General features: G+C 41.5%; 1 protein-coding gene across 2 annotated transcripts in view; it reads right to left on the reverse strand.

The window, feature by feature from the left end:
- FGD4 (FYVE, RhoGEF and PH domain containing 4) overlaps positions 1-27,906 on the reverse strand; it is a 165,347-nt gene that overhangs the window by 80,525 nt on the left and 56,916 nt on the right. For both annotated transcript variants that reach the window (XM_021673787.2, XM_021673785.2), the window contains exon 2: positions 6,826-6,978. In XM_021673787.2, the coding sequence (XP_021529462.2) occupies positions 6,826-6,978 (153 nt within the window). The remainder of the gene's footprint in view (positions 1-6,825; positions 6,979-27,906) is intronic.

Raw genomic sequence — 27,906 nt, forward strand, 5'->3', positions numbered from 1 at the left:
GTGAGATTTTCTCAGGCTACAAAGTTTCGAAATACGAGAATGCCCTTCATCTGCCCCTCTGCTTGTTCAGCCGTCTTTGGCTCTTCTACAATGCCCTGTGAAGAACTGGAGCTTACAGATCCAGATGAGACTTTTGTATTACATAAAAGGAAGAAAGGAATAACAACCAGAATTTAAAAACTCTGGCACGGTGGCTCATGCTTGTAATCCCAGCACTTTGGGAGGCCAAGGGAGATGGATCACCTGAGGTCAGGAGTTCGAGACCAGCCTGGCCTGCATGGCAAAACCCTGTCTCTGCTAAAAATACAAAAATTAGCTGGGTGTGGTGGCACATGCCTGTAATCTCAGCTACTCAGGAATCTGAGGCAGGAGAATCACTTGAATCCGGGAGATGGAGGTTGCGGTGAGATGAGATCGTGCTACTGTACTCCAGCCTGGGCAACGGACAGCCTGCCTCAAAATAAAAATAAAAAACTCCTAAGTACTATTAACTAAAAGACCTAACAACCCAAAGGATATAGATAGGAAAAATAGTGTTCACCCTCACTTATTAGTATTTCAGGGAAATACAAATTAAATACATAAGCTGATACTGTTTTGGCCAGATCAAATGAACTAGAATTTTAAATCTGACAATACTGTCGGTGAAGATATGAAGCAATGTGAACAAAACATTTTTGATGAGAGTATAAATTTACAAAACCACTAAGAATTCAGCATTTAAAAAATATTTATCATTGAGCAATTCTTTTTCTTTTCTTTTTTTTTTATTGAGATGGAGTTTTGCTCTTGTTACCCAGGCTGGAGTGCAATGGCGCAATCTCGGCTCACCGCAACCTCTGCCTCCTGGGTTCAGGCAATTCTCCTGCCTCAGCCTCCCGAGTAGCTGGGACTACAGGTGTGCACCACCATGACCAGCTAATTTTTGTATTTTTAGTAGAGACGGGGTTTCACCATGTTGACCAGGATGGTCTTGATCTCTTAACCTCACGATCCACCTGCCTTGGCCTCCCAAAGTGCTGGGACTATAGGCGTGAGCCACTGTGCCTGGCCCATTGTTTTACCTCTCTAAAGGGTGTTTATTTTCATTTATTCATTAATTAAATGAATATTTATTGAATACATATTTTAAAAATTGTTCTTTTCCTTTCTTTTAAGACAGTCTTGCTCTGTCGCCAGGCTGGAGTACAGTGGCATGATCTTGGCTCACTGCAACCTCTGCCTCCTGGGTTCAAGTGATCCTCCTGCCTCAGCCTCCCAAGTAGCTGGGACTACAGGCATGTGCTACCACGCCCAGCTAATTTTTTGTATTTCTAGTCGAGATGGGTTTTCACCATGTTAGCCAGCATGGTCTCGATCTCTTGGCCTCAAGATCCACCCACCTCGGCCTCTCAAAGTGCTGGGATTTACAAGAGAGCCACCACACCTGGCCTTGAATACCTACTAGGTTCTAGGTACTTAAGCCTATCAATGAGCAAAGGAAATATAAACGAAAAAAAAAAAAAGCAAGTAAATCATTTATCATTTATCGGAAGGAGGCTAAAAGAACAAGATAAACACAGACCAGAGTGTGAGAAGTCAAAGGGAGGGCAGACTTCCATCTTAAATAGGTGTGCAAGGTTAGGCCTCTGTGAGAAGCTGGGATTTGCGTGAGCCTTCCAGTAGAAGGAACTGTTTCTGTTTGCGGAAAGGCTTTCCAGCAGGTAGAATGAGAGCCAGGGGCAGCTGGGGTCTGGAGGCCAGCAGGACTGGAGCAGAATGAGCATGTGGGCAAAAGCAGGGCAGAGGGAGCCTGAGAAAGTAGACTCTGGACCACTTATTTTGAGGTTGCATGAAATGAGAAGTCCCCGCAGGGTTCTGAGCTGGAATATGACATGATATAACTTAACTTGGAGCAGGACACTCTGGCACCTGTGTTGAGAATGTAGAGGACAACAAGGGAGAAACAGGGTGGAAATTAAGCAGATATTGTAGAAATTCTGGCAAGAGATCACGGTGCTTAGGCAAAGGTACTTAGAAATACTTGGATTCTAGGTATATTTTCAAAGTAGATTTCCTGATGATATTAAATGAAACACATGACAGAAAGGGAGGGGAGGCAAAGATGACTCTGAAGCCTCGGGCCTCATCTACCAGAAGGATGGATCCGTGGTCAAATGACACAGCAGACGGGGCAGCTTTTGGAAAGGAGAATAGAAGTTCAGTTTTATACACACTAAGTTTGAGATCTCTATCGAACTACAAATAAGATAGGTTTATTACACCCACATTTACAGATATAAATAGGAAAAAAATTAATTATTCAAAGTGATTATCTAGAAGGAAAAGAGAAACTAATTGCCAGTTTAAATCGACAGACTCCAATTACTCTTCTTTTTAAAAACAGAAACAACAAAAGCTGATTATGTATAAATGCATTATAACCACACTTTGAAAAGAATGGATTATTACACATAGACTTTTACTTTAGAAGCAAATGAATAGGTTTAAGTACTCTATATTTATGTAAGTTACTCAAACAACAATGTGGCTCTTTAAAGCATTTAATGATTGAGACATTATGTGACAATTTGCACATTATCAAAATGATCAGAAACTATAGAGAATGTTCTGGATAAAAGCTGTTAAGAGAAAACTATTAGCTTTAATTACTAAAGGAGGTATTTTGAGTTACTGACTAGCATGGCGGGAAACAGGCCAGTATTAAAAGTGGGGAACAAGAAGAAAGACTTATGCTGGAGGTTGCTCAGTAATTTGTTTGACAATTAGGATTGGTATGAAGTGAATAACCCACTGTTTTCCAAGGCCTTAGGGTATTTTCTGAGGCTGAGGCAAAACAAGCTCTAATTATGAAACAAATCCATTTCGAAATCTACATGTTCCAATTTATATTCAAATCCAAGTTTATCCAATCTCTAATCTAAAATTTATCTTTCTTTCTGCTGATTTTGAAATACTATGCAAAGGGCTGGTATTCTGGTCATTCCTTTTTCAGGTTTAAAATAAAATAAAACTTAGCTGATTCACCTTTTAAGAACCTATAAATAATTCTTCAAAAGTATTTACTTACTGGTGATTAATAAACACAAAACATAAACCACACATTGTTCCAGAGACATTACTACATAATCACCACTAATGAAGATGTACAACACTTTCCCCTTTTAAAATTACCACAATAGGCTGGGGGTGGTGGCTGGTGCGTGTAATGCCAGCACTTTGGGAGGCCCAGGCAGGTGGATCACCTGAGATCAGGAGTTCGAGACCAGTCTGGCCAAAATGGTAAAAGCCCATCTCTACCAAAAAAGAAAAAAACAAAAATTAGCTGGGCGCGATGGTGCATGCCTATAGTGCTGCTACTGTGGAGGCTGAGGCAAGAGAATCACTTAAATCTGGGAGGCGGAGGCTGCAGTGAGCATTACAGCCTGGGTGACAGAATAAAACCCCATCTCAGAAAAAAAAAAAAAAAAACACACAATAAATTTTAACTATAATCTTCTTAGCAATCTACATAAGGAAAAAAAAGATATGTGCTTATTTTAATCTAGGTCAGAGTTTTGCAAATGCAGCAACTGATACTACACTTTGTATGAATTCTTCATTGTGGACTGTCCCGTGCATTGCAGAATGTGGAGCACCATCCCTACGCGCCACTCACTAGCTGCAAGTAGCAACTCCCACAAGCAGTGTCAAGCAGAAACGTCCCCAGATACTACCATGTCCTATTGTCGGGGGAGGATATGCATGCGTGGACAAAAGTGCACGCTTGAAAACTACTCCTCTGGAATAAGAGTCCTAAATTAAACTAAAACAACACAGTGTTGTGGGTAGCAATATCCAGGGCTGGTGGCGTGGGCAGTAAAGGAATTTACCGAGACAGTTGTAGGCACAGAAAGGCGTATTTATTAGACAAAGTATGAAAATACATTGCAAGAAAGCAACAGGCAGATCAGCAAGAGAGGAGCCGACTACTAAGAGACAAAGGCTTCCTGGGGATTTTACAGGCTGGTGCTTGTGCTGGTGAGGGCTACATGCAGTACTGATCACGCCAAGCCTGCAGTAAGCTAACCTGCATCTTTCTATTAGTCACAGTGTCTGGTGATAAGTCAGTGCAGGAAGACTGTCAGTTATCTGCTGTGGGCCCTGGACCAGGAAGAAAGGCGGACTTAACAGTTTATATACTTTTCTTTCTGCTATCCCCTGCTCTTGCCATGCCAGCCTGACTCCCCTTCCCTTATCAGGACTCCACACATAGTGATCTTGAAGCCCCAGCAACCTCACCATTCACAACTTGTAAGGGATTCGCAGTAAGGCAGGAACAAAGGTGTCAGTGTGATAATTCCTTGCTCCATGCAGTAGGTCCCTATTAGCACCCACTTCTCTTCTCTGCCTCAGTCACCCAAATGTTAGGAGAAACTAAAATTAGCTTCTCTCCACTAAAGAATAGGGAACACTCATTCTTGGGTATTACTGATTGACTATGTGGTAGCTCATCTGACAGTACTAAGAAGTAGCCTCATTTTAGGGATATCGGTCCCTGCATGGCACATGTTCAAAGTTTTAAAGAATAGCAGAAACAAAGGGGGAGAAATGTAGCCATACAGCAGTATTACTGAAGACTGGTTATGTACTATGCGAGGGGACACATAGGCAGAAAAAACTGAGTTGATGAGTAAAATACACAGCAGGTCAAGTTGTAATGAATGAGAAAAAATAAAGTTCCTATGGAGTGCTATGATCTGAATGTTTGTTTGCATCCCAAAATTCATGTTGACATCCTCATTCCCAAGGTGACAGTATGAAGAGGTGGGGCCTTTGGGAGGTGTTTAGGTCATGAGGACTGAGGTCTCATTCATCAAATTAGTGCCACTGAAAAGAGGTCCCAGAGAGACCCCTTGCCCTTTCCACCCTGTGAGGTTATAGTGAAAAGATGGCCATCTATGAGAAAGCAGGCCCTCATAATACCCTGAACCTGATCTTGGACCCACCTATGGACCAGAAAGCAGGCCTTATCAGACTCTGAATCTGATCTTGGACTTTCAGACCACAGAACTGTAAGAAATAAATTTCTGTTGTTCACAAGCTACACAGTTCATGGTATTTTGTTCAACAACCTGAACAGACTATAACATAGGGAAATACAAAATGGCAGGATGAAAGGTAGGGTTAAAATGTTAGCCATGGGTATCAGGGAAGGGCCAAACACCGCTTGCAAGTATTTTGAAAAAGAACTATAAAGTAGTCTGTGATTTATTTAATATCTGCAAATATTCCCTTTACTTAGAAAAGTATATAAACATAATCGGCCCATATTTAAGACAGGAAGTAAGTATGTATTTAAATAACAATACAGTGGCTTCAATACAGCTACAAAAAAGCAAGGTTAAGTGTTGTCTACTTAAAAATGGGATTATTTTGGCACACACAGCTTAGGAAGGACACTCTTTCTCTCAACACAATGACTCTGGAAAACAATGAGGTAATGTAGTGCATCTTCCAAAAATAAAGGCTTTTTAAATAATGAAATTCTTCCTTTGATCAGGAAAATTCATAAACTAGAATTGCATTCATTATTAATATTCTTACCTCACACTGGATCTTTGTCAACTTGGGTCTAATAGGAAAGACGGAATTTTACATTTTGGAAACAAAAAGGCTCAAATCATGGCCAAAAAAAATTTCCTATGTTTATATTCATGTCAATGCTATAAGGGAGCAGTGTAGTCAAAAGAAATGGTTATAAGCTCGTGAACAGGCTACTCATCTGAATGGTCAATTATCTGACCTTGCTTGATAGCGATATTCCATACCACCACAAATACAATTGTGAGAACAAGCAGACAAATATCCCATAATCCAGGAGATTCATTTCAAACTCATTCTAAAATTTTCTTTCAGAAATCCTTAAAACATACAACTTTAAGGAATAACACCACTTATTTCATAATGCATGCTCTAGAATATATATATTTTTTTAGAATAAATTTTTCTTTGCAAGAACAGGAGACCTAAGTAAACACAAAATAAACAAAAACAGATATTGATTTTTCCCAGGGTAGTAATTCTGACAATGCCCAGCATTGTTTCTCATATCAGTTTAGCATTCATTATCAATGAAAATCTATAAGGAAGAAACTACACATGAAACCATAGTGTAGCTTAGCTTTTGTGTTCCATTTCAAAAGGCCTTGCTCTTTATCATCAAAACTATAATTTTGTGCTTCTCAAAGTTAATACTCAGTTCACTGGAAATTTCTTTGTAAAAGGAAATGGTCACTGAAAAAATCATTCAAGCTTTCTACCATTATGGCTTTTTCTTTCCCCTCACTGGTCACTCAATCCTGAATGGAGGGCTGTTACTGTTCCTCTCTGCAGATGACCTTACTATGAGGTATTTTCAAGTCCCACTTCCTTAATATTATCAAATCACGTTCTTGATAAGTACATGAAGTGCTGTTTTAGAATGATCTGTTTCACAAATACTGACATCTAGAAAATCATTTCTGTCTAACAGTGCTCCAAACACATTTCTTACACAGACAGTAAGTCCCTGTGCTAGGTCAAGCATAATAAAGAGATCACAGTTCCATTAAGATGACATGCAAATAATTTCAGCAACATGAAAAGATCCGTAACAGAGAAATGTATGTTGTTTCAGGAGCAGGGCAAATAGCAACCTCTGCCTGAGAAAATGCACAGAGATGGCCTCTTCTCTAAAAAATAATGTACGCAGTTCCTTACTTCTATTGTGGCCATCATCCTTCTGGTTAGCCTCGTTTGATGAACACAGTACCCACCCCAATCACAAATCCCCAGTGAGCATACCTTGTGGCTTTGGACTTGCAGCTGAGTGTTTCGCTGGCCTGTTCCCATTTATTCCCTGAGCCTCTTCTTTAGATACATTCTCATCAGCCAGTGTGGTTGTGCTGCTTATGAAACAAGGTGGAACTAAAGCGACCTTGGGACAGGTGCTGCTGCCTGCGAGTTAGGAAAGAAAGGGCAGGTAAGCACAGAGGCGTAACACAACACTGTCTTGTAAGTTAAATTTCTCCTAACCCCGTAAAACAGAAACAGTCACAGTTACAAGACTAAGCATAGAAATACTTTTCCCACGTGGGCTGGCCTTGACAAAGACTTTTCCTAGGAAATATCTCATTCCATGGGCTTTAGGAATCTTATAATGGATGTTGACAGAAGACTGCTATGTACAGGCCTCCTTTCCTTGCAGGGCCACAGAAAGGGCAGAACACAGCTGCTACAATGTAGGCGAAGGAAGGGACCGAACTAATCCGTTAAAAGCCTTCCTTTTTAGTTTCGGGTCTGTTGCTAGTCATAGAGCAACTCAAAAGTACAAAGGAGGGAAGCCCAACGTGACAGCTGACCCAAAGACTCTAGAAGAATGGCTCCATTAGAAATGAACAAATACACGCACGCGCCCACGTCCACACACACCCTCTCGCCCACTAGCTTACTCAGACTCCACATCAACATCCGTGACATACGCTAACAGTGACCTATGTTTTCCAAAGAAAGGATGGCAAGATTATACAGATGACATGGTCACATTTATATAGAACTCACAACTCCAAAATGTTCTTTAAAATCACAGAAACATATCATGAGACACAGATGAAGAGGAAGAGATTAAATTTTTGTTCACTTTCTGGTATAAAATGTCATATATTGAATCTCAGAGACTTTTAAAGGCATCGTGTGTTGGTCTTCTCTCTTTACTATGCATATTAGATTTCCCTCTCTTCCGGTTGACATAGTGATATGAAGACAACTGATTCTGCTTCAGAGAAAATAAAATTTCTACCAGGAAATTCACTATAATTGAATCAAAGAATGCAATTTAAGGAATTATCATTTGGTTAAGGAACAAAGCGTCTCATTTTTATAGAATCCAAATATCTGAAAGAGAACTGTTAGAGATTTTTTTAAGCCTTAATTATTTAAAACAAGAGAAGCTATTTTTAAAAAACCCAATCAACTTTCTATTGAGTAAAAAAACCTCTCTTAATTAAATTAATTATTAAATAATATTGACTAAAAAACACATTTGGGCTGGGCACAGTGGCTCATGCCTGTAATCCCAGGGCTTTGGGAGGCCAAGGCGGATGGATCACCTGAGGTCAGGAATTTGAGACCAGCCTAACCAAGATGGTGAAACCTCATCTCTACTAAAAATTCAAAAATTAGCTGGGTATGGTGGTGGGCGCCTGTAATCCCAGCTACTCGGGAGGCTGAGACAGGAGAATCGCCTGAGCCCAGGAGGCAGAGATTGCAGTGAGCCAAGATTGCACCATTGCACTCCAGCCTGGGTGACAAGAGCAAAACTCTGTCTAAAAAAAACCCAAAAAACAAACAAACAAAAAAACTCCACACTTGAACTTTATTTTCTGTTGCTCTCCTTAAAATTTATCTTGGTAAAACAGGTTTTGGAAAATATCAAGAGTTCCAAGTACTGTCTCAACAGTTCTTTCAGAGCCAATGCCAAAACAGAAATTAAATGACACTAGGAGTTTGAGACCAGCCTGGGCAACATAATGAGAGCTTGTCTTTACTTAAAAAATAAAAATTAGCTGGGCATCATGGTGCATGCTTGTGATCCCAGCTACTAGAGAGGTTGAGGTAAGAGGATTTCTTGAGTCCAGGAGGCTGAGGCTGCAGTGAGCTATAATCACAGGACTGCACTCCAGCCTGGGCAACAGAGACAGACCTTGTAACTTTGACAAAAGAGAAAGAAAAGCAGGGTGGGAGGGATGGTGCTTATCAGACACCCTTCTACTAAAATGGTTTATCAGATAGATTAAGCATTGTTTAGCAAAATATAACAAGAATTTAGAAAGCAAAAGTAATGAAAGATTATTTGACAGATTATTATTAAAATTATAAAAAGGCCAGGTGCAGTGGCTCACACCTGTAATCTCAACACTTTGGGAGGCTGAGGCAGGCAGATCACTTAAGCCCAGGAATTTGAGACCAGCTAGGCAGCCATGGTGAAATCCTGTCTCTACAAAAAAAATTAATTGGGCACAGTGGCATACATCTGTAGTCCCAGCTACTTTAGAAGGCTGAGGTGGGAGGATGGCTGAAACCTGGGAGTTTGAGGCCACAGTGAGCCGTGATCACACTATTGCCCTGCACTCCAAACTGAGTGATGGAGCGAGACACTATCTCAAAATAAATAAAATAAAATTATAAACAGAAGAAATACAGTTCAAACCTTTAAATGTGTAAGCTTATCTACCTTCTTAGAAAAAGTATGTGAAATAGGCAAAGTATATCCCTAAAATCCACAGCATGTCATACAACCACTTGGCCTTTTAGGGGGAAAAACTGGATGCTTTTTCACAATGATACTAAGAATGGCTTTAATAAAGGCCACCTGCTGGGGTCTAGTGAAGGGTGGCTGTACAGGCCCAAACAGTGCAGAGCCATAGCTCAACTACTAACTAGCGCAGGGAACTAATGTAATCATAAATTGAGACCCTGAGACATCAAGAATGTAGCTTCAGCATCAATTTATAAGAGAAAGCAGCAGCAATACCACAAAAAGGGGCAGTTAATGGGTTAAATGAGAAACGAGTTATGTTGAGTCTTTTAAAAAGGTCATCACTATTACACTTTAAAATATTAAAACGTTTGACAGTCTATTTAGAAATAAAACATGTCTTACCTAAATATTAATTTGAATGAAAGCGAAGCACTTAATTTCTAGACAGTCAACTTTCAGGGTATAATAGGTTTTACAATTGTCATGTTTATAGAGACTATCTCCCATGAATGTGCAAAATGCCTGGAATAAGAGATCAGCTGTGCATCTACTTTTAAAATAAGTTCATCAAAGTCATGATTACACATCTTTTGCCAGAGGCAATAGATCAACATGTCAGAACATTGTTTAAAGCAAGTCTCTAAACTTCAGCCACTATCACAGAGCGTGGAAACATGGTGAAGGACACAGAGAACATTTACAGTTTTAAATATTTGTTCAAAAAAACAAAAAGGCAGTGACAAATACGTAGAGGTCATATGTGGCTACAAGGCTAAAAATACTATTAATGATTATATGGTCCTGCACAGGAAAAAATGTGCAGACCACTGGTATAAGTTAAACAAATCATGGTAAAAAGAAGTTTGCCTAAAAGAAACACTTTTCATTAAACACTTCATCTGCTAACATCTTGGATAATAGCAACAAAAACTGAAACTTTCTGCTTTTTTTTGACTGACTTAGCCTACTCATATTTGGACAAACAGTCCTTATTTCGGTACCAGTTGCATAACAGGGAATTGAAACCAAAATTGTAATCAGATGGTCCTCTCATTCATTAACTCTAGAGGCTCTTTGATTGGAAATTACAATAGTAGGGCTGATTTATAATTAGAAACAGTTATCTTAGACACAGCTATAATGAATTACAGTATGTTAGTTAGCATGGGGGAGGAGAGGTATCTGATTTAAATACTAACCCTCTTGAGGACTGATCATCTGTTTAACCACTTTTTAATACTAACCCATTGTGTGCTCTGACCTTGGGTTGCTGACCTAGGCTTGCTGGGTTCATCTCCTATAGGAATCTCTAGACATACGTTAACCTCAAATATTCTCAACTGGCCTCACTGTTGACTGCATATGGCTTCCTCGTTCCAACTGCAGAGGTTGTCCCTATGGCTGAACTTTCCTTTATCTGTCTTTTCTGGCGTTTCAACGGTCATGCACTAAGTCACGCTTTTGAGTGGTAGATATGCCCTATGATTGGTTACGGTGACTTTTGGCTACTATTTGCAAGTCTGTTATAGGCTGTTATGTTATATTTTATCCTTTTGCATTTTAAGTTTGGATTCTCTCTTTGTCTATCCATTTCAAAGTCCACTCAGTTCTCTGATTCTTTGGGCCTGACCTCTTGCTACAGTGTCCATGACCTCAGATCACATCTTTATACGATCCTGCTTACAGTCTGGTTACACTGTCTCAGCCATCCATACACTGGGTCTCTAGCCCAGGAGATCTCAATGGAGTCCACCTGTTGGAACAAGGATCTCTTGGATTGAAAAGGGAAGACGCAGTTTTCTAAGGTAGATCTTTTTGGGAGCATATTGTCCATAAGGATAAACATACTTTAAAAAACCAAAAACCACTTTATTTGCATTTAGTTTTCACTGTCTCCTTGGAGTACTACAACCTGTGAGAATTACTTAGATTTGTCTTGAATTACTCTGGCACTTTTAAAGAACATGGTCAGGTATGTTGTAGAATGACCCTCAAATTGGGCTTCTCTGTTATATTTTCATTATTAGACTGTGGTTACAGGTTTGGGGGAAGAATGTAACAGAGGCAATGCACCCATCTCACTTTATTATATTAATATCACTGCATGGTAGCAATGTGGTTATCATGTGATGTTAACCCTGGTCAACTGGTCAGGTGGCATCTACCAGGTTTCTCCACTGTAAAACATTATTATAAGACATTTTTCAACACTCTTATCCTAACTCCCAAAACTCCCCCATTTGTCACATAGATTACAGATTACATCTTCCATATGCTAGCCTACATACCTAGATTAAAAGATCAATTGCCTTAAAAAAAAGCCATTAAGGTTATCAAACCCATACTTTACAACTCGCTTGCTAAGGGGAACAAGTCCATAGCCAGGAAATTTATTTGAGTGTTATTTCAAATAGCTCCCTGAACTTCTAAACCTGAATAATAAATTTCCTAGAAAAATAATTATCAAGCCACAAAGGATCTTCAAAAAGAAAATCTGATGAAGAGTTAAAGAAAGTTCCTTGGACCTGTTCTTCTAGGACTCTAATCCACAGCAATAGTCCTGTGTATGTAAAGCCGTATGTATATGGATGGTCGATATAACATTAGAGAACATATGTGGCAGACTGGGAAGATTTCCAAAATATTAATAACAGAGATCTACAAGACATTATTAAACTGTAGAATATGTATAATATCTCATTTTTAAAAAAGAACAAGATATAGACAAATGTATAGAAATGTACTGAAAGAGGGGAGATAACACAGCAAATGTAACTTACAGAATTGCAGATGAAGGTGAGGCGAGAGAATGAATGAGAAGCTTCATATTTTGGTCTCTAAACAGCTATATCATTTAAATCTTTTATAATAAAAATGTATTTACATATTACTTATCTTTTAAAAAATATCTGAAAGTCACCAAGTATATGTAACACAGAGACTTTTTAAAAAGCATATCCCTGCTGGATGCAGTGGCTCACACCTGTAATCCAACACTTTGGGAGGCAGAGGCAGGCAGATTACCTGAGGTCAGGAGTTCAAGATCAGCCTGGGCAACATGATGGAACCCCATCTCTACTAAAAATACAAAAAGTAGCTGGGCATGATGGCAGGTGCCTGTAATCCCAGCTACTCAGGAGGCTGAAGAGGGAGAATTGCTTGAACCTGGGAGGCAGAGGTTGCAGTGAGCCAAGATCGTGCCACTGCATGACAGAGCCAGACTCCATCTCAAGAAAAAACCATATCCCTTACATTTGTACATCCATGTTCAGAGCAGCATTAATTCACAATAGTCAAAAATTAGAAGCAGGCTGGGCACGGTGGCTCACACCTGTAATCCCAGCACTTTGGGAGGTCTACCAGGGTGGATTGCAAGGTCAGGAAATCAAGAACATCATGGCTAACACGGTGAAACCCCATCTCTACTAAAAATAAAAAAAAAAATTAGCCAGATGTGGTGACACGGGGCTGTAGTCCCAGATACTCAGGAAGCTGAGGCAGGAGAATTGCTTGAACCTGGGAGGTGGAGGTTGCAGTGAGCCGAGATTATGCCACTGCACTTCAGCCTTGCTTCAGAGCAAGACTCCATCTCAAAAAAAAAAAAAAAAAAAAAAAAAATACATAAGTAGAAGCAGGCCCGGTGCAGTGGTTCACACCTGTCATCCCAACACTTTGGGAGGCTGAGGTGCCCAACACTATGCACAACTAATTTTTTTCTTTTTAGTAGAGACAGGGTTTCACCATGTTGGCCAGGCTGGTTTAGAACTCCTGACTTCAGGTGATCAACCCGCCTCAGCGTCTCAAATTGCTGGGATTACAGGCATGAGCCTCCGCACGCAGCACGAAATTCTATCATATGCTACAACACGGATGAATCTTGAGGACACACATAATGCTAAGTGAAATAAGCCAGTTACAAAAAGACAAATACCGTGTAATTCCACTTATACCTAGAATAGTCAGAATCATAGAAACAGAAAGCAGAATGGTGGTTCTGAGGAGCTGGGAGGAGGGGGGAAAAGGAGTTATTGTTTAGTGTCTGCAGAGTTCGGTTTTGCAGGATGAAAAGAGTTCTGTGGATGACAGTGGTAAATGTATTTAATGCCAGTGAAATGTACATTTAAAAATGGTTATGATGGCAAATTTTAATTACTTTTTACCACAATTAAAATAAAATAAAAAAACTTAAAGCATATCCCTTGTTTAACCAAGAAAAAAATCAAGAAATATTAAGCTGTTCTTATCACTGATATGGCAAGAAACCATATTAAAGGTTCTTTAAAATTAAAGTGCCTGGCCAGGTGTGATGGCTCACACCTGTAATCCCAACACTTTGGGATGCCCTGGAGAGAGGACTGCTTAAGACCAGAGTTTGAGACTAGCTTGGGCAACACAGCAAGACACTATCTCTACAAAAAGTTAAAAAAATTAGTTGGGCACAGTGCTGGACACCTGTAGTCTTAGCTATTTGGGAAGATCAGTTGAGACTGGGAGTTTGAGATTGTAGTAACCTGTGATTGCACCACTGTACTCCAGCTGTAACAGAGTGAAAGACCTTGTCACTTAAAAAAAGGCCGGGCGCGGTGGCTCAAGCCTGTAATCCCAGCACTTTGGGAGGCCGAGGCGGGTGGATCACGAGGTCAAGATATCGAGACCATCCTGGTCAACATGGTGAAACCCCGTCTCTACTAATACAAAAAAAATTAGCTGGGCACGGTGGCGCGTGCCTGTAATCCCAGCTACTCAGGAGGCTGAGGCAGGAGAATTGCCTGAACCCAGGAGGCGGAGGTTGCGGTGAGCCAAGATCGCGCCATTGCACTCCAGCCTGGGTATCAAGAGCGAAACTCCGTCTCAAAAAAAAAAAAAAAAAAAAAAAAAAAAATGCTGGACGCAGTGGCTCATGCCTGTAATCCCAGCACTTTGGGAGGCCAGGGCGGGCAGATCACAAGGTCAAGTGTTCGAGACCAGCTTGGCCAGCATGGTGAAACCCCATCTCTACTAACAAAACACAAAAATTAACAGGGTGTGGTGGTGGGTGCCTGTAATCCCAGCTACTCAGGAGGTTGAGGTGGGAGAACTGCTTGAACCTAGGAGCAGAGATTTCAGTGAACTGAGATCGCGCCACTGCACTCCAGCTTGGGTGACAGGACGAGACCCCATCTCAAAAAAAAAAGGCTGGGTGCAGTGGCTCATGCCTGTAATTCCCAACACTTTGGGAGGCCAAGGCAAGTGGATCGCCTGAGGTCAGGAGTTCACGACCAGCCTGACCAACATAGTGAAACCCCGTCTCTATTAAAAATACAAAAAATTAGCTGGGTGTGGTGGCAGGTGCCTGTAATCTCAGCTACTTGGGAGGCTGAGGCAGGAGAATTACTTAAAACTAGGAGGCGGAGGTTGCAGTGAGCCAAGATCATGCCACTGCACTCCAGCATGGTCAACAAGAGTGAAACTCTGCCTCAAAAATAAATAAATAATAAATAAAAGTTAAATACTGAAGTACACTTGGATTAGTGCTTGGTTCTCCACTCCCACTTGTACCCACAATTCCATGCCTTCCACATGCTGAGATTATCCTCCACTTAAATCTCCACTGCAGACCTCACCCGTCTGCAGATTTACACATTCAGTTGCCTACCAGCATCTTCCCCAGTATGTCTAAGAGCCATCTCACTAGCAACAGACCCATATCTGAACCTCTCGTCACCCAACTCTCACCTAAAACTAACTGCCTTGAGGTTTTCTCTGACTCAACAGCAACAACTCCATTTATGCATAGGCTAAAACCTTGAAAATACCCCAAATCCTCTTTTTCTCTCATAGTCTACATCCTATCCACCAGGAAATCCTGGTGGCTCTACTTCCAAAATATTTCCAGATTTTACTATTTAGCACCATCTCTGTTGCTACTACTCTGGCCTAAACTACCACCATTTTTAACTGAATTACAGCAGCAAGACCCTTCACCTGGTCTCCCTGCTTCTTCCCTTGTTCCCAGTGCAGTCCATATTTTCAAACCAGGACCAGAGAGACCCTTTTAAAACCCAAGTCAGATCCCGTGCTTGGAATTCTCCAATAGACCTACGTTGTGCTGAGGGTAAAGTCTCGAGTCCTTGCAATGGTTTGCAAGCTCTACAGGATCTGGCCTCACCCCGTTGCCACTCTTACCTTACTGGCCCCTAGTGCCCATTGCACATTCCATTCCAGGCACACTAGCTCCTTGCTACTCCTCCAACGGGCCAAGCAAACTTGGTGCTAGAATGTTCTTCCCCCAGATTATTTTGAGGCTAATTGCTTTATCTTCTTCAAATCTTGGCTCAAATTGCAACTTGTCCACATGGATTACCTGACCACAGTATTTAGTTTTATTGCTACTCCAACCCTACTTTATAGCTGTTTTCTGCAGCACCCATGGCTTTCTAACGGACTACATTATTTATTCTGTTAATTGTCTGTTGTCAGTTTTCCCTGGTTAGAATGTAAGCTCCAGGAAGGCGGCAATCGCGCTCCTGACAAACCCCAGGAATATCACCTGTCACAGGGCAGACGCTCAATACACATCTGTCAAAAAAATGAATTCTGGAGACCTTGAACAAGTTTCTCTGTTTGCCACGATTCTTGGTTTCTGTTTCATAAAAGATGTTTTCTAAATCCTGACAATATGGAAATATGTAGCTAAGAGCCCAACCTGTATAAAATTTTTGACATTTCCATTTAAATCTAAAATCTAAAACATCAAGGTTATTCTACACAAATCCTCAATATTCAGTTAAAACAAACAAAAAAAAAGTTAAAAGCTATACATACCCAAATAATTTCTTCACAACCCAGAAGCAGATTTTTAAGCATCTGGAATTGTGGAACTCTCCAGATGTTTATCTTGATAAAAACAGCAACAGCAAAAAAAAAAAAAAAAAAATCCCAGTTATTGACTGAATGTTTCTGTTCTTAATATTATTTTTATGGATCGTTGTTTTTGAGACAAGGCCTCACTCTGCCACCTAGACTGAGGTACAATCATGGCTCACTGCAGCCTCAACCTCCTGGGCTCAAGTGATCCTTCCACCTCAGCCTCCTGAGTAGCTGTGACTACAGACATGCACCACCATGACCAGCTGATTTAAAAAAAATTTTTGGGCTGGGCGCGGTGGCACACGCTTGTAATCTCAGCACTTTGGGAGGCCAAGGTGGGCGGATCACGAGGTCAAGAGACTGAGACCAGCCTGGCCAACATGGTGAAACCCTGTCTCTACTAAAAATATTAAAATTAGCCAGGCGTGGTGGCAGGAGCCTGTAATCCCAGCTACTCAGGAGGCTGAGGCAGCAGAATCGCTTGAACCTGGAAAGCAGAGGTTGCAGTGAGCTGAGATTGCGCCATTGCACTCCACCTGGGTGACAGAGCAAGACTCCATCTCAAAAAAAATGTTTTTTTGTAGAGATGGGGTTTCTGTTGCCCAAGTTGGTCTCCAACTCTTGGCCTGAAGCAATCTTCCCACCTCTGCTTCTCAAAGTTATGGAATTACAGGCATAAGCCACCATGCCCAGCATGTTTCTGTTTATTATTTTATTTACATTTACTAGGATCACTAACTTATATGGATTATAGGCTGCCAATATTTCAGATTCATCATATAATGCTATCTAAAATTAAAGAATGTTATACTGTCAGGTAGAGCAAATGGCTTGAGGTTTTTTGAGTTCAAAAGTAATATAAACTCAAAAATAAGACTTGAAGGGAGATAACTGCAGGTATTCAATATTTTTAAAGGTCTCATGGTTGGATGAACACTAATACAAAGTGTAAACAGGCAGTTTTGACAGCTATCTTTCTTAAGCATATCAACACTGTGTCTGTGCAGTTGACATAAATGTACAACCTCTAAAGACAAAAATATTTTTAAAACAATGATAATTTTCAGACTAGAAATATTTTTTTTTCTCAAATTATACTCCATAATTATTTACTGATGTGCTTTGTTTGGTACTCTAAAAGGATGAAAAGGGTAACACTAACATTTCTGAAGAATACTATTGTCTGTGGCACCTTAAAAGTTAGAATTCTGCTAGAACACAACCTGCTATGCTCATCCTAATTCCAATTTTGAATAGAAGCTGATGAGACCCATGGCCATAGTACCTGTTATAAGAAGACTGCGTATCACTACAATAAAAATGTGGGCTCTGGGGGCCCAACACTCTGCTCCACCACTCTTGGGATGGCCATTTGTTGTCAGATGCCATGTGTCCCTGCATGGAAGTGTTAAAAGTACACATTCCATGATGATTCCTGCATTGGGGCTGGCCGGTGTGCTCTGCTGTACCTTGCTTGGCATGCTGTTTTGTTAGGTAGAGACTGAATTTACCACTGCACCAGGAAGGCAGCTCTCCCACTCATATTTGCCCTCACTATTGCCTTGCCTGAGTTCCATGTGCTAATGGACGTTCCCCTTTCCGCTGTGCTCAGCTAAGAATGTTGGTTAAAACCGGGAGTGGTGGCTCACGCCTGTAATCCCAGCACTTTGGGAGGCCGAGGCAGGTGGATCACCTGAAGTCAGAGTTTAAGACCAGCCTAGCTGACATAGTGAAACCTCATCTCTACTAAAAAAAAAATTACAAAAATTAGCTGGGCATGGTGGCGGGCACCTGTAATCCCAGCTACTCAGGAGGCTGAGGCAAGAGAATCGCTTGAACCTGGGAGTGGAGGTTGCAGTGAGCTGAGATCGAGACACTGTGCTCCAGCCTGGGCGTCAGAGTGAGACTCCATCTCAGAAAACAAGCAAACAAAGATTACAGAAAGCTCTAGCTATTTATAGTATACAAATTACTATGTGTCTGCAGGAATGACCAGAGTGGAAGGTGGGAGTAAAGAGATACCACAATCAAGTACATGTGTCTCTTTCTGCCTGCTTGCAAAAGGCAATTCTAGTTGACACCATCTTAAGCTGGAGGAGGTTCGCAGACAGCTGTGCTTTATCTGAAAATTGTTTCCAGTTCATCGTAATACCCATTTCTCGGTCCCTTCTTTTACAGCTAAGTAGAGCCATATGGAAGAGACTGGGCAATAGATTTATTAAAACACCCTGGGTTACTGCTGTGCTCGTGGTGAGAAATGGGCCTCAGAAGTTGCCCATCCCCAGGATAAGATAAATGCCGAATTTTTAAACAATCACATTTTTTCACCAGAGCCTAAGATTCCTAACAGTTTTGAGCTTTGATATCAGTGAATACATCGTGAAGAACTCCAAGCACAGTACTGTGCAGACAGGCCTGAAAACTGATGCCATATTTTTCTGGTATGATCATCTGTATCAAAAGTAACTCAAATGCTAGGTACATGTACACTTAGGCAGCTTTCATTGATCCCTAAAAGCATGACATTTAGCTGTTTGGATACCAACTGTATCAGTTATTGTATATCATTAAGCACTAAATAGGGTCCTACAGCAAAAAATTAACTTAAACATTCTTCAAGTCAGCCAAATAACTATCATTTTCCTGTGGTCAAATCTTCGTTTTTCCATTTACTGATGTTTAGCTGAGTGAATGATTTACCTTCCCTGTACTTCAATCTTGTCATCTATAAATGAGAATTCATAGGATTCACAATAGTATCCACCTAGGTTGCTGTGAGGAATAAAGTATTAAATTCTAGAGAGCATACTACAACAGTAACTAGCACATGGCCAACACTGTGTAACTACCTGAAATTACTAACACTTATATAGTAATGCTGCATGATGCCAGGGAGCGTTCCTCAGTCTCCTAAGCCCCTTGCTGGCTGCCTCCTCTGGGCCTGCGCTGTCTGCTTATATTTGCCCTCACTACTGCCCGAGTTCTATTTTCCTGCCACCCAGCACTTGCTCATGCTGGCTTTAGCACCTGTTGTTAGCTTCACTGCCCAACGCCTCTCTTACTTCTGGGATTACCAATAGACCATTTTGGATAAATTCTGGCAAAATCATGACTCTTGCAAACTAATATAATAATGAATTATTTATAAATGTACAGACCTTGTATATCAAGTATGAATCTCTTATTCAACAGAGATGGTAACAGCATTAGCAATGATAAAATGCCTAATAAGCGACATGCAGTTGAATTTACTGCAGGTAATTCTAGTCCCAAATAATTTATCATAGTTCTCCTCCAAATTATTTTCACAATATTTCACTTTCTTATAAATGTGTGTCCTGGATTCTGCAAACTTTTTTCATTTCTCCTCCATTTGACATTTCTTTATTTGCTATTATCACAATTGCTAGTTTTTGATAATTAGTCATTTTCTGAAAAGCATGTTTAAGTGCTTATGAACTTTTTGTTTTTTTTTTTGAGACAGGGTCTTGCTCTGTTGCCCAGGCTGGAGTGCAGTGTCACAGCTCACTGCAGCTTTGACCTTGTAGGCGTAAGTGATCCTCTCTCTCTCTTCATCCTCACAAGTTGCTAGGACTGCAGGTGCACCATCACACCCAGCTAATTTTAAAAAAAATTTTTGCAGTTTGGGAGGCCAAGGAGGGCAGATTACCTGAGGTCAGGAGTTCAAAACCAGTTTGACCAACATAGTGAAACCCTGTCTCTACTAAAAATACAAAATTAGCCAGGTGTGATGGTGGGTGCCTGTTATCCCAGCTACTTGGGAGGCTGAGGCAGGAGAATCACTTGAAACCAAGAGGTGGAGACTGCAGTAAGCTGAGATCATGCTATTGCACTCCAGCCTGGCAACAGAGAGAGACTCCATATAAAAAAAAAATTTGTAGAGATGGGGTCTTAATATGTTGCCCAGGCTGGTCTGAAACTCTTGGGCTCAAGTGATTCTTCTGCTTCCGCCTCCCAAAGTGGTGGGATTATAGGCATAAGCCACTATGCCCACCTACTTTTTAAAAACTCAATGTATATGCTAAGTTCGAGGTTAAAAAGAAAGAAAAAAACCTCAATGTATGATTTTAATATATTGTATCTGCATGCTGCTGAAGTACTAACTGCTCCATAGCATTAAGAATAGCCCGTGATCAACTGCAAAAAGAGTAACAAAACCTAGCAAGCTTTTACTTTATTCCCTTCTTTTTTTTCCTCCCTATTTAAATGTACTGAGTGATAACTCCTTAATTAAAAGTGCCAGGTACTCAGCTAATTACTAGAGACAGAAAGACAAATAAGACACAATCTTCACCCTCGAGTAATTCATGGTTAATGGGAAAAGAGACATGAACAATTCTATAAGTATCTGGAATGCCTGTCTCACCCCTGCATCCATCCCCAGCCGACTGCAGCTGGGAAGCAAAGGCACCAGCCCAGGCATAGGATGATGAGACTGCAAGTGAGGCCGTGCACAGGGAGAAGGGAAGAGGACCTGGAGACGGGCTGAGGAGACAGCTGGCAGGGTCAGGCAGGAGGAACCTTGCTAATGTGACAGGGAAACAGTGCCTTTCACTTTAAGAATGCAAGAAGAATACTGTTTTGTGTGTCATGATTTCAGGAGCCAGTGAGACTGTCAAAGATGCAGTCTGCTTGGCATTCATTAGCCTCAGCTATCCCTAAGCACACCATGTGCCCTCATTTTTCAGTCTCATTGTTACATGATTAGATATATTCCCTTTTGTATTTATTTATTTATTTATTTATTTATTTATTTATTTATTTATTGAGACAGAGTCTTGATCTGTTGCCAGGCACCAGGCTAGAATGCAGTGGTGCGATCTTGGCTCACTGCAACCTCTGCCTCCTGGCTTCAGGCAATTCTCCTGCCTCAGCCTCCCGAGTAGCTGGGACTATAGGTGGGCAACACCACACCCAGCTAATTTTTGTATTTTTTAGTAGAGACGGGGTTTCACCACGTTGGCCAGGATGGTTTCAATCTCTTGACCTTGTGATCAGCCTGCCTTGGCCTCCCAAAGTGCTAGGATTAGAGGCGTGAGCCACTGCGCCTGGCCGGTACTTTCTTTAAGCTACCATTTTATTTTCATTTTAAGGGAGTGGGGAAAGCCTATTTTCCTAATTCAGGGCCTATTATACACAGGCTCTGATCCACTCATTGTATTTTGTTGTCTGTGGTCTCAGTACTTATAGGCTAAATCATTTGTCCTTCCTCTAAGAAGGGCTGATTTCCTGAATTCTGTTAATAGCAGCAACAAATATCAGCCAAGTGATTCAGATGGAGGGAGGAGGGGGAAGCACTCAATGAGAGCCTAGATAACTTTTTTGGGTGTTTGCCGGTTCCTTCCGAACCCCATGGAGTTAAGAGTCAGGTGAAAAGCCACAGCAATGAATTCACAGCACATGCCACAGGCCCTGGGACAAGTTTTCCTAAGTGTGTTCTGTGAAGTGCTGCTCTGACAAGAGGATACCTCGTCTCCCATCACTCCTGGTCACATCCAGGATTCTGTATGAAATATCTGTGATTTGTCCAATTTTAAAGCTTCATCTTGTATTCTTACAATACTAATGGGCCTATTAGAGGCTCTGACAAGCTCTGCAATAGAAAAAACCTGCTTAACTCTGAAGTCAGAGTTTGTCGGGAAAACCTTTCCACCACATATCATTGTAAGTCAACATCCCATCCGAGCTAGTGTATCTTGGAACACGTTTTGGGAAAAGCCGCCCCAGGGACTCTGTCCCACGTTCCTGACAGCTATCTTTTGGCTGTTTCCCAGACCTTCCCATTGCCATTACTGGCACGTGCTCCTGACTTCTTGGTAATCATCTTGGCTGCCCTCATGACCCTAACTTTGAAATCATGAACCCAAACTCCAACCTGCTCATGGCTTTTGGACCTGATCCCACATGTTCCCAGCCTTGAGGCTTCACGATCCCACGATGCTCTGACACAAAGCAGCACTAGGGCAGGACCCAGGAGGCCTGAGTTCTATGCATGGAGTCTAAAAACAGAGTAGCCCTCAGCTTAAAAAATCAGATGAAACCACATTCTGTAAGTCTGCCAGTCCACTTTCTCTTCATTGTCTCCACCTCCCTCATTTCTCTCACCTGCAAAATCCCACAACCTAACAGACTTGGAGGCATGCAACTTAGGAACCACAGGAAATCTCCAAAGGAACTGGTTCTTTCCTTGAAGTGGTTATAAAATAAATCTGCATGCTGCTTTAAGTACAGGAAGCAAGCATAATAATTACCAATATAGAGAACAGTAATATGGAAATGTAGAATAATGCACACAGCTTTATTTCACTGAGACAAGTATCATAAGATCTCAGAATACAGAAGAGAACGTCCGGCCTGTAGTTCTAAGTAGCGAACAGATATATTAGCCTTTTGCTTTGTTACCTCCTTGTGGGTTTAAACTCTAAGACCAGACAAAACACTTCATTTGATTTCACATTGAAGACCTATAACCAAAACATGCCCACACACACGTATGTCCCAACAGGGTACTAGGGTATGCTCCCTGGAAAAACATCGTTTTCAAAATGGCCTTTTCTCAATTGATTTGTTTTCTGGACACCAAGACAACTCTGTGTAAGTGCAAAGTAACATATAGCTTCAGGCAGGGATACACTGATGCTGAGACATGTCCTTCAGTAGCATAACACTCAAAAATATTTATCCTCAATGTCACAAAAATATTAACAATCATAACTTGAGGCCAGGCATGGTGGCTCATCCCTGTAATCCCAGCACTTTGGGAGGCCGAGGCGGGTAGATCACTTGAGGTCAGCAGTTTGAGACCAGCCTGGCCAACATGGTAAAACCCCGTCTCTACTAAAAAACAGAAAACAAACTAAAAAAAATTGGCCAGGTGTGGTGGCCTGCAGCTGTAATCAGAGCTATTCAGGAGGCTGAGGCAGAAGAATCACTTGAACCCAGGAGGCGGAGGTTGCAGTGAGCTGAGATCACGCCACTGCACTCCAGCCTGGGTAACAAAGACTGGGTCTTAAAAGATTTGGGATTTCATAGTGCTTTAAAACTAATGCCAACTTGCTTTTAAATACTACTACTGTTCTTACTATTGTTAGCAATAATGGTAGAAATCATATCTAATAATATTGAGTGTTTATTGTGAGCCAAGCACACATTGTACAAAGCACCTTATATGTATTATTTCGTTTACTCCAGAATCCTATGATATAAAGTATGGCAGGCATTTTTATGTCCATTATAAAGATGATTAAACCGAGATGGTAAGCAGTTAGGCTGGGGTGTGTGTGTGTGTGTGTGTGTGTGTGTGTGTGTGTGTGTGTGTATTTTTTCTTTTAAACGCAGACAGGCTGGAATATAGCGGCATAACCGTATCTCACTGCAGCCTTGAACTCCTGGGATCAAGTGATCCTCCCACTCAGCTTCCTAAGTAGGTGGGACTACAGGTGCATGTCACCACACCCAGCTATTTTTTTTTTTTTTCATTTTTGTAGAGACTGGGTCTCATCATCTTGCCCATGCTGGTCTCAAACTCCTGAGCTCTAGCGATCCCCCTGACTTGGCCTCCCTAAGTGCTAGAATTACAGGTGTGAGCCGCCGTGCCTAGCCTTTGCCTGATGTTAAATGTCAGGAGTGGTTTGTAAGCAATTTGTGGATACAGATTCTAGCTATTGATTCTTTGGTTTTCACTAAGCAGGTATACAAGTCACTGTAGCTATTTGCCCTAATTCTGTGCCTTTATTTCAGCCAAGATTATGCAGCTAGAAGCTTCAGAATACCCAGGGCATCAAACAATCCAATTTAAGAAATACAAGATAAGACGAACCTGAGTCTTGATTTAGGATAACTCAGCAGACATCAAGACAGAGGTCCAGATTATCTTGCCAGTTTCCAGCTTGGAACCACTTCTCACCACCTCTTTAGCTCTGTAGACTCCTAACCTTCCTCTTGTTCTGCGGCTGGTGAGGCTGATGAGGCCTCCCCATTGTAGACTCTTCAACATTCTCCCTGGAAGCCAGTAGGGTCACTCCCATAGACTCACTCTATGCCAGTCTAGTCCTACTTCACTCCGTGCTACATGGCTGTAGTTTCTGGTAGGCCTGACCCAAACTTCCTCAGGGAGAGGTCAGGAAAGTGCTCACAAGGCACTGTCACATAGAGAGCACACCTCATTTCACCTTGCATCCCTAAAGAGTGGGACAGATACATTACGGGTAAAACAAAGTAAGATTGGTTAAGAGTGGCAAAGCCAAGAGTCACAACAGGGCTTTTAATTCCAAGGTCACTGCTCTTTCCGCTACAACCAAGGGCCCTGTTGTCTGGTCAATATGTGCTTTGCATTAGAAATGGGTTCATGTCTGGGGTGATGGCTCATGCCTGTAATCCCAGCTATTTGGAAGGCTGAGGCGGGAGAATGGCTTCAGCCCAGGAGTTTGAGACCAGCCTGAGCAACACAGTGAGACTCCATCTCTTTAAAAAAAATAATAATAATTAGAAAAGTAAAAGAGAAACAGGCTCGTGATCTGGAGCTGTACTTCTGACATGTGGGGGGTTGTGGGAACCCATCAGCATTTGTTTAATTTTGCTAAAGAGTCTACTGGCCACACATAAGTACAGCAAAGATCTTAGATCCAAATGAATTAAATATTGCTGTGAGAAACTAACAATATTCACAAAAATAATTAAAGACACCCCAATGTATCAGAAAACAGATTTTAAGAAAAGCTTTAAGATTTAAAATGAATTTTTAGAATCTGTTCAAGGAAATTAAGATAATTATCAGTGCCCTAGAGCAAATTCAGATCTTTAATTAACTTGAAGAATTCAGCACCTATACCCTGCTACAGACGTCAAGCATTTCCTCTCCAAAGCTGGAATACGTGCCCACTGTTTCCCCTACTGGAAGGGTTAGAAGCAACAGAAAAAAAGGTTAAGAGCTGCGTTGGTATGAATTCAACAAGCGCTCATCTAACACCTTGCAACAGAGGGCACCGTGACAGCACCACAAAGTAGGACACCATGTAGGATCAGTGACATCTTCACCCTGCTCTCAAGGAGTCAACGTGCCATTGGGAAAATTAAAACAACCCTCAATCACGGATCTGTAGCCTACAGGTCATAGGCCAAATCCAGCTTCTGTCAATGAAGCTTTACTAGAACACACTCATTCACTTACTAATGTGTATGACACTTTTTACTATGTTAGTAGAGTTGTGTAGTTGCAACACAGACCATAAGGCCTGCAAAGACTAAAATATTTACAATCTGGCCGTTTACAGAACTTGACCTAAATAATCAAGGCAACACATTATGAATTACTGCTACAAACTTCCAGTTTGGGTTGTGCCCCTTGTGTGACCTTGGGCAAGCCAATACCTCCAGGTTTCTGTGAACTCATTAGCAGCACCATACACAGTGATCTAGCACATCCTGGCTTATAACCCACTCTGAGATGTATTTAATGAATTCACAGTGTTATATGATATAACCTGTTTTTTTTTTTTTTTTTTTTTGAGACGAAGTCTCACTCTGTCGCCCAGGCTGGAGTGCAGTGGCGTGATCTTGGCTCACTGCAACCTCCGCCTCCCAGGTTCAGGCAATTCTCTTGCCTCAGGCTCCTGAACAGCTGGGATTACAGGCTTGCGCTACCACGCCCAGCTAATTTTTATATTTTTAGTAGAGACGGGGTTTCACCATGTTGGTCAGGCTGGTCTCGAACTCCTGACCTTGTGATTTGTCTGCCTCAGCCTCCCAAAGTGCTGGGATTACAGGTATGAGCCACCGTGCCCGGCCATATGATATAATCTTTAGCTTCTTACTGTTCTAAACCCTGCATGTCTAGCATGTGATTGTGTCAGTTGCTTGCCTACTTTAAGCAAAAATCATCTTCCCCAACTATCTCTACTGCACGTGAACCAGTAGACCAGAAGGGGTTAGCCTCCTCTTAAAAAAATCAAGCTTCTTGGTCAATAGTTCTCAAGCATGACTACATTAGAATTGCCTGTGGAACTTTAAGAAAGAAAACTGCAATACCTGGGTTGCACCCTAAAGCACTTAAGTCATTCTCTGGGGTGTGGGACCCAGGTATCAGTGTATGTTAAAACTTCTTAGGTAATCCCAATGTGTAGTCATGGTCAAGAATCACCACGCTTGGTGTTATAACAGGCTTGGATCAAATTAGTATTTACAATGGAAGCTGTATGAAATGAATTCTGTAATTTTGAGCTGATAAGCTAAAGTTCACCAAAATTATAAAATGGGGACACCATGAAGACTAATTTTAATAGTATTTACTTATTTATTTGAGACAGGGTGTCACTCTGTCACCAGGCTGGAGTGCAGTGGCACAATCTCAACTCACTGCAACCTCTACTTCCCAGCTCAAGCCATCCTCCAGCCTCAGCCTCCCGAGTAGCTGGGACCACAGATATGAGCCACCACACCAGCTCATTTTTGTATTTTTTTGTAGAGATAGGATTTCGCCATATTTGCCAGGCTGGTCACAACTCCTGGGCTCAGTCAGAGTGATTCACCTGCCTCGGCCTCCCAAACTGTTATTATAGGCATGAGTCACTGCGCCCAGCCAAAATTTTTTTTTTTTGAGACAGAGTCTCGCTCTGTCACCCAGACTGGAGTGCAATAGCACCATCTCGGCTCACTGCAACCTCTGCCTCCCATATACAAGCGATTCTTCTGCCTTAGCCTCCCGAGTAGCTGGGATTACAGGCAACCACCACCAGGCCCAGCTCATTTTTGCATTTTTTTGTAGAGACAGGGTTTTATCATGTTGGCCAGGATGGTCTCGAACTCCTGACCTCAGGTGATCGGCCCATCTCAGACTCCCAAAGCACTGAGATTATAGGCATGAGCCACCGAGACTAGCCCCGGCCAACTTTTACTAGTAATTATTTAAGCTCATAGCACCATGTGACTCTTGTTTAAGTCACAGCCAATACTTACGTGCCAAGTATGAAGTCCTCTTCACAGGTAAGTAAGATTATGATCCATTTGTGACATAATCAACATATATATATTTGATCTTTGTCTCGGTTTCTGACAAAGGACAGCGGTTAAATCTCATCATTTCCTAAGTGGTGGGGATAATAGGAGCATATTTTGTTCCTAACAGAGAGTTCTTAAAATTCTTGAAACTTCCTGAGTGGTAGAAGCCCCTTTTGTTCTAATGAAATAACTCTTGGCACAACCTAGGTAGGCTCAGGATGAAGCTGGTTGCCAGAAAGATCAAGTAATGATTAGAAGCATAGAACTTTCAGACCCACTCCCCCCAACTTCTGGACAGGGAGAGGACTTGGAGACTGAGTTAACAAATGATCACGTCTACATGACGAAACCTCTAAATGACAAGGATCAGAGAGCTTCCGTGTTGGTGAATACATCCATGTGGAGGGAGGGTGGCCTACTCTAACCCCATGGGACAAAATGTCCCACGATCAGGAATCTTCTGGACCTCACCTTAATGTATTAATCGCTCTTCATCTGGCTATTCGTCTATATTCTTCATATATTCCTTTATAATAATCCTTCATCTATATTCCTTTATAATAAACCAGTAAATGTCAGTAAAGTGCTTTCCTGAGTTCTGTGAACCAATCTAGCGAATTATTCAACCTGATGAAGAGTTCATGGGAACCTCTGATTTATGGTGAGTGAGTCAGAATTATGGGATGCCCAGGACTTGTGACTGGCATCTGAAGTGGAGATAGTCTATGGGACTGAGCGTTTCACCTGTGGGATCCGATGCT

This window comes from Aotus nancymaae, unplaced genomic scaffold (assembly GCF_030222135.1).
Source record: "Aotus nancymaae isolate 86718 unplaced genomic scaffold, 86718_ANA_hifiasm-v0.15.2.pri h1tg000092l, whole genome shotgun sequence".
NCBI classification, from domain to species: Eukaryota; Metazoa; Chordata; class Mammalia; order Primates; family Aotidae; genus Aotus; species Aotus nancymaae.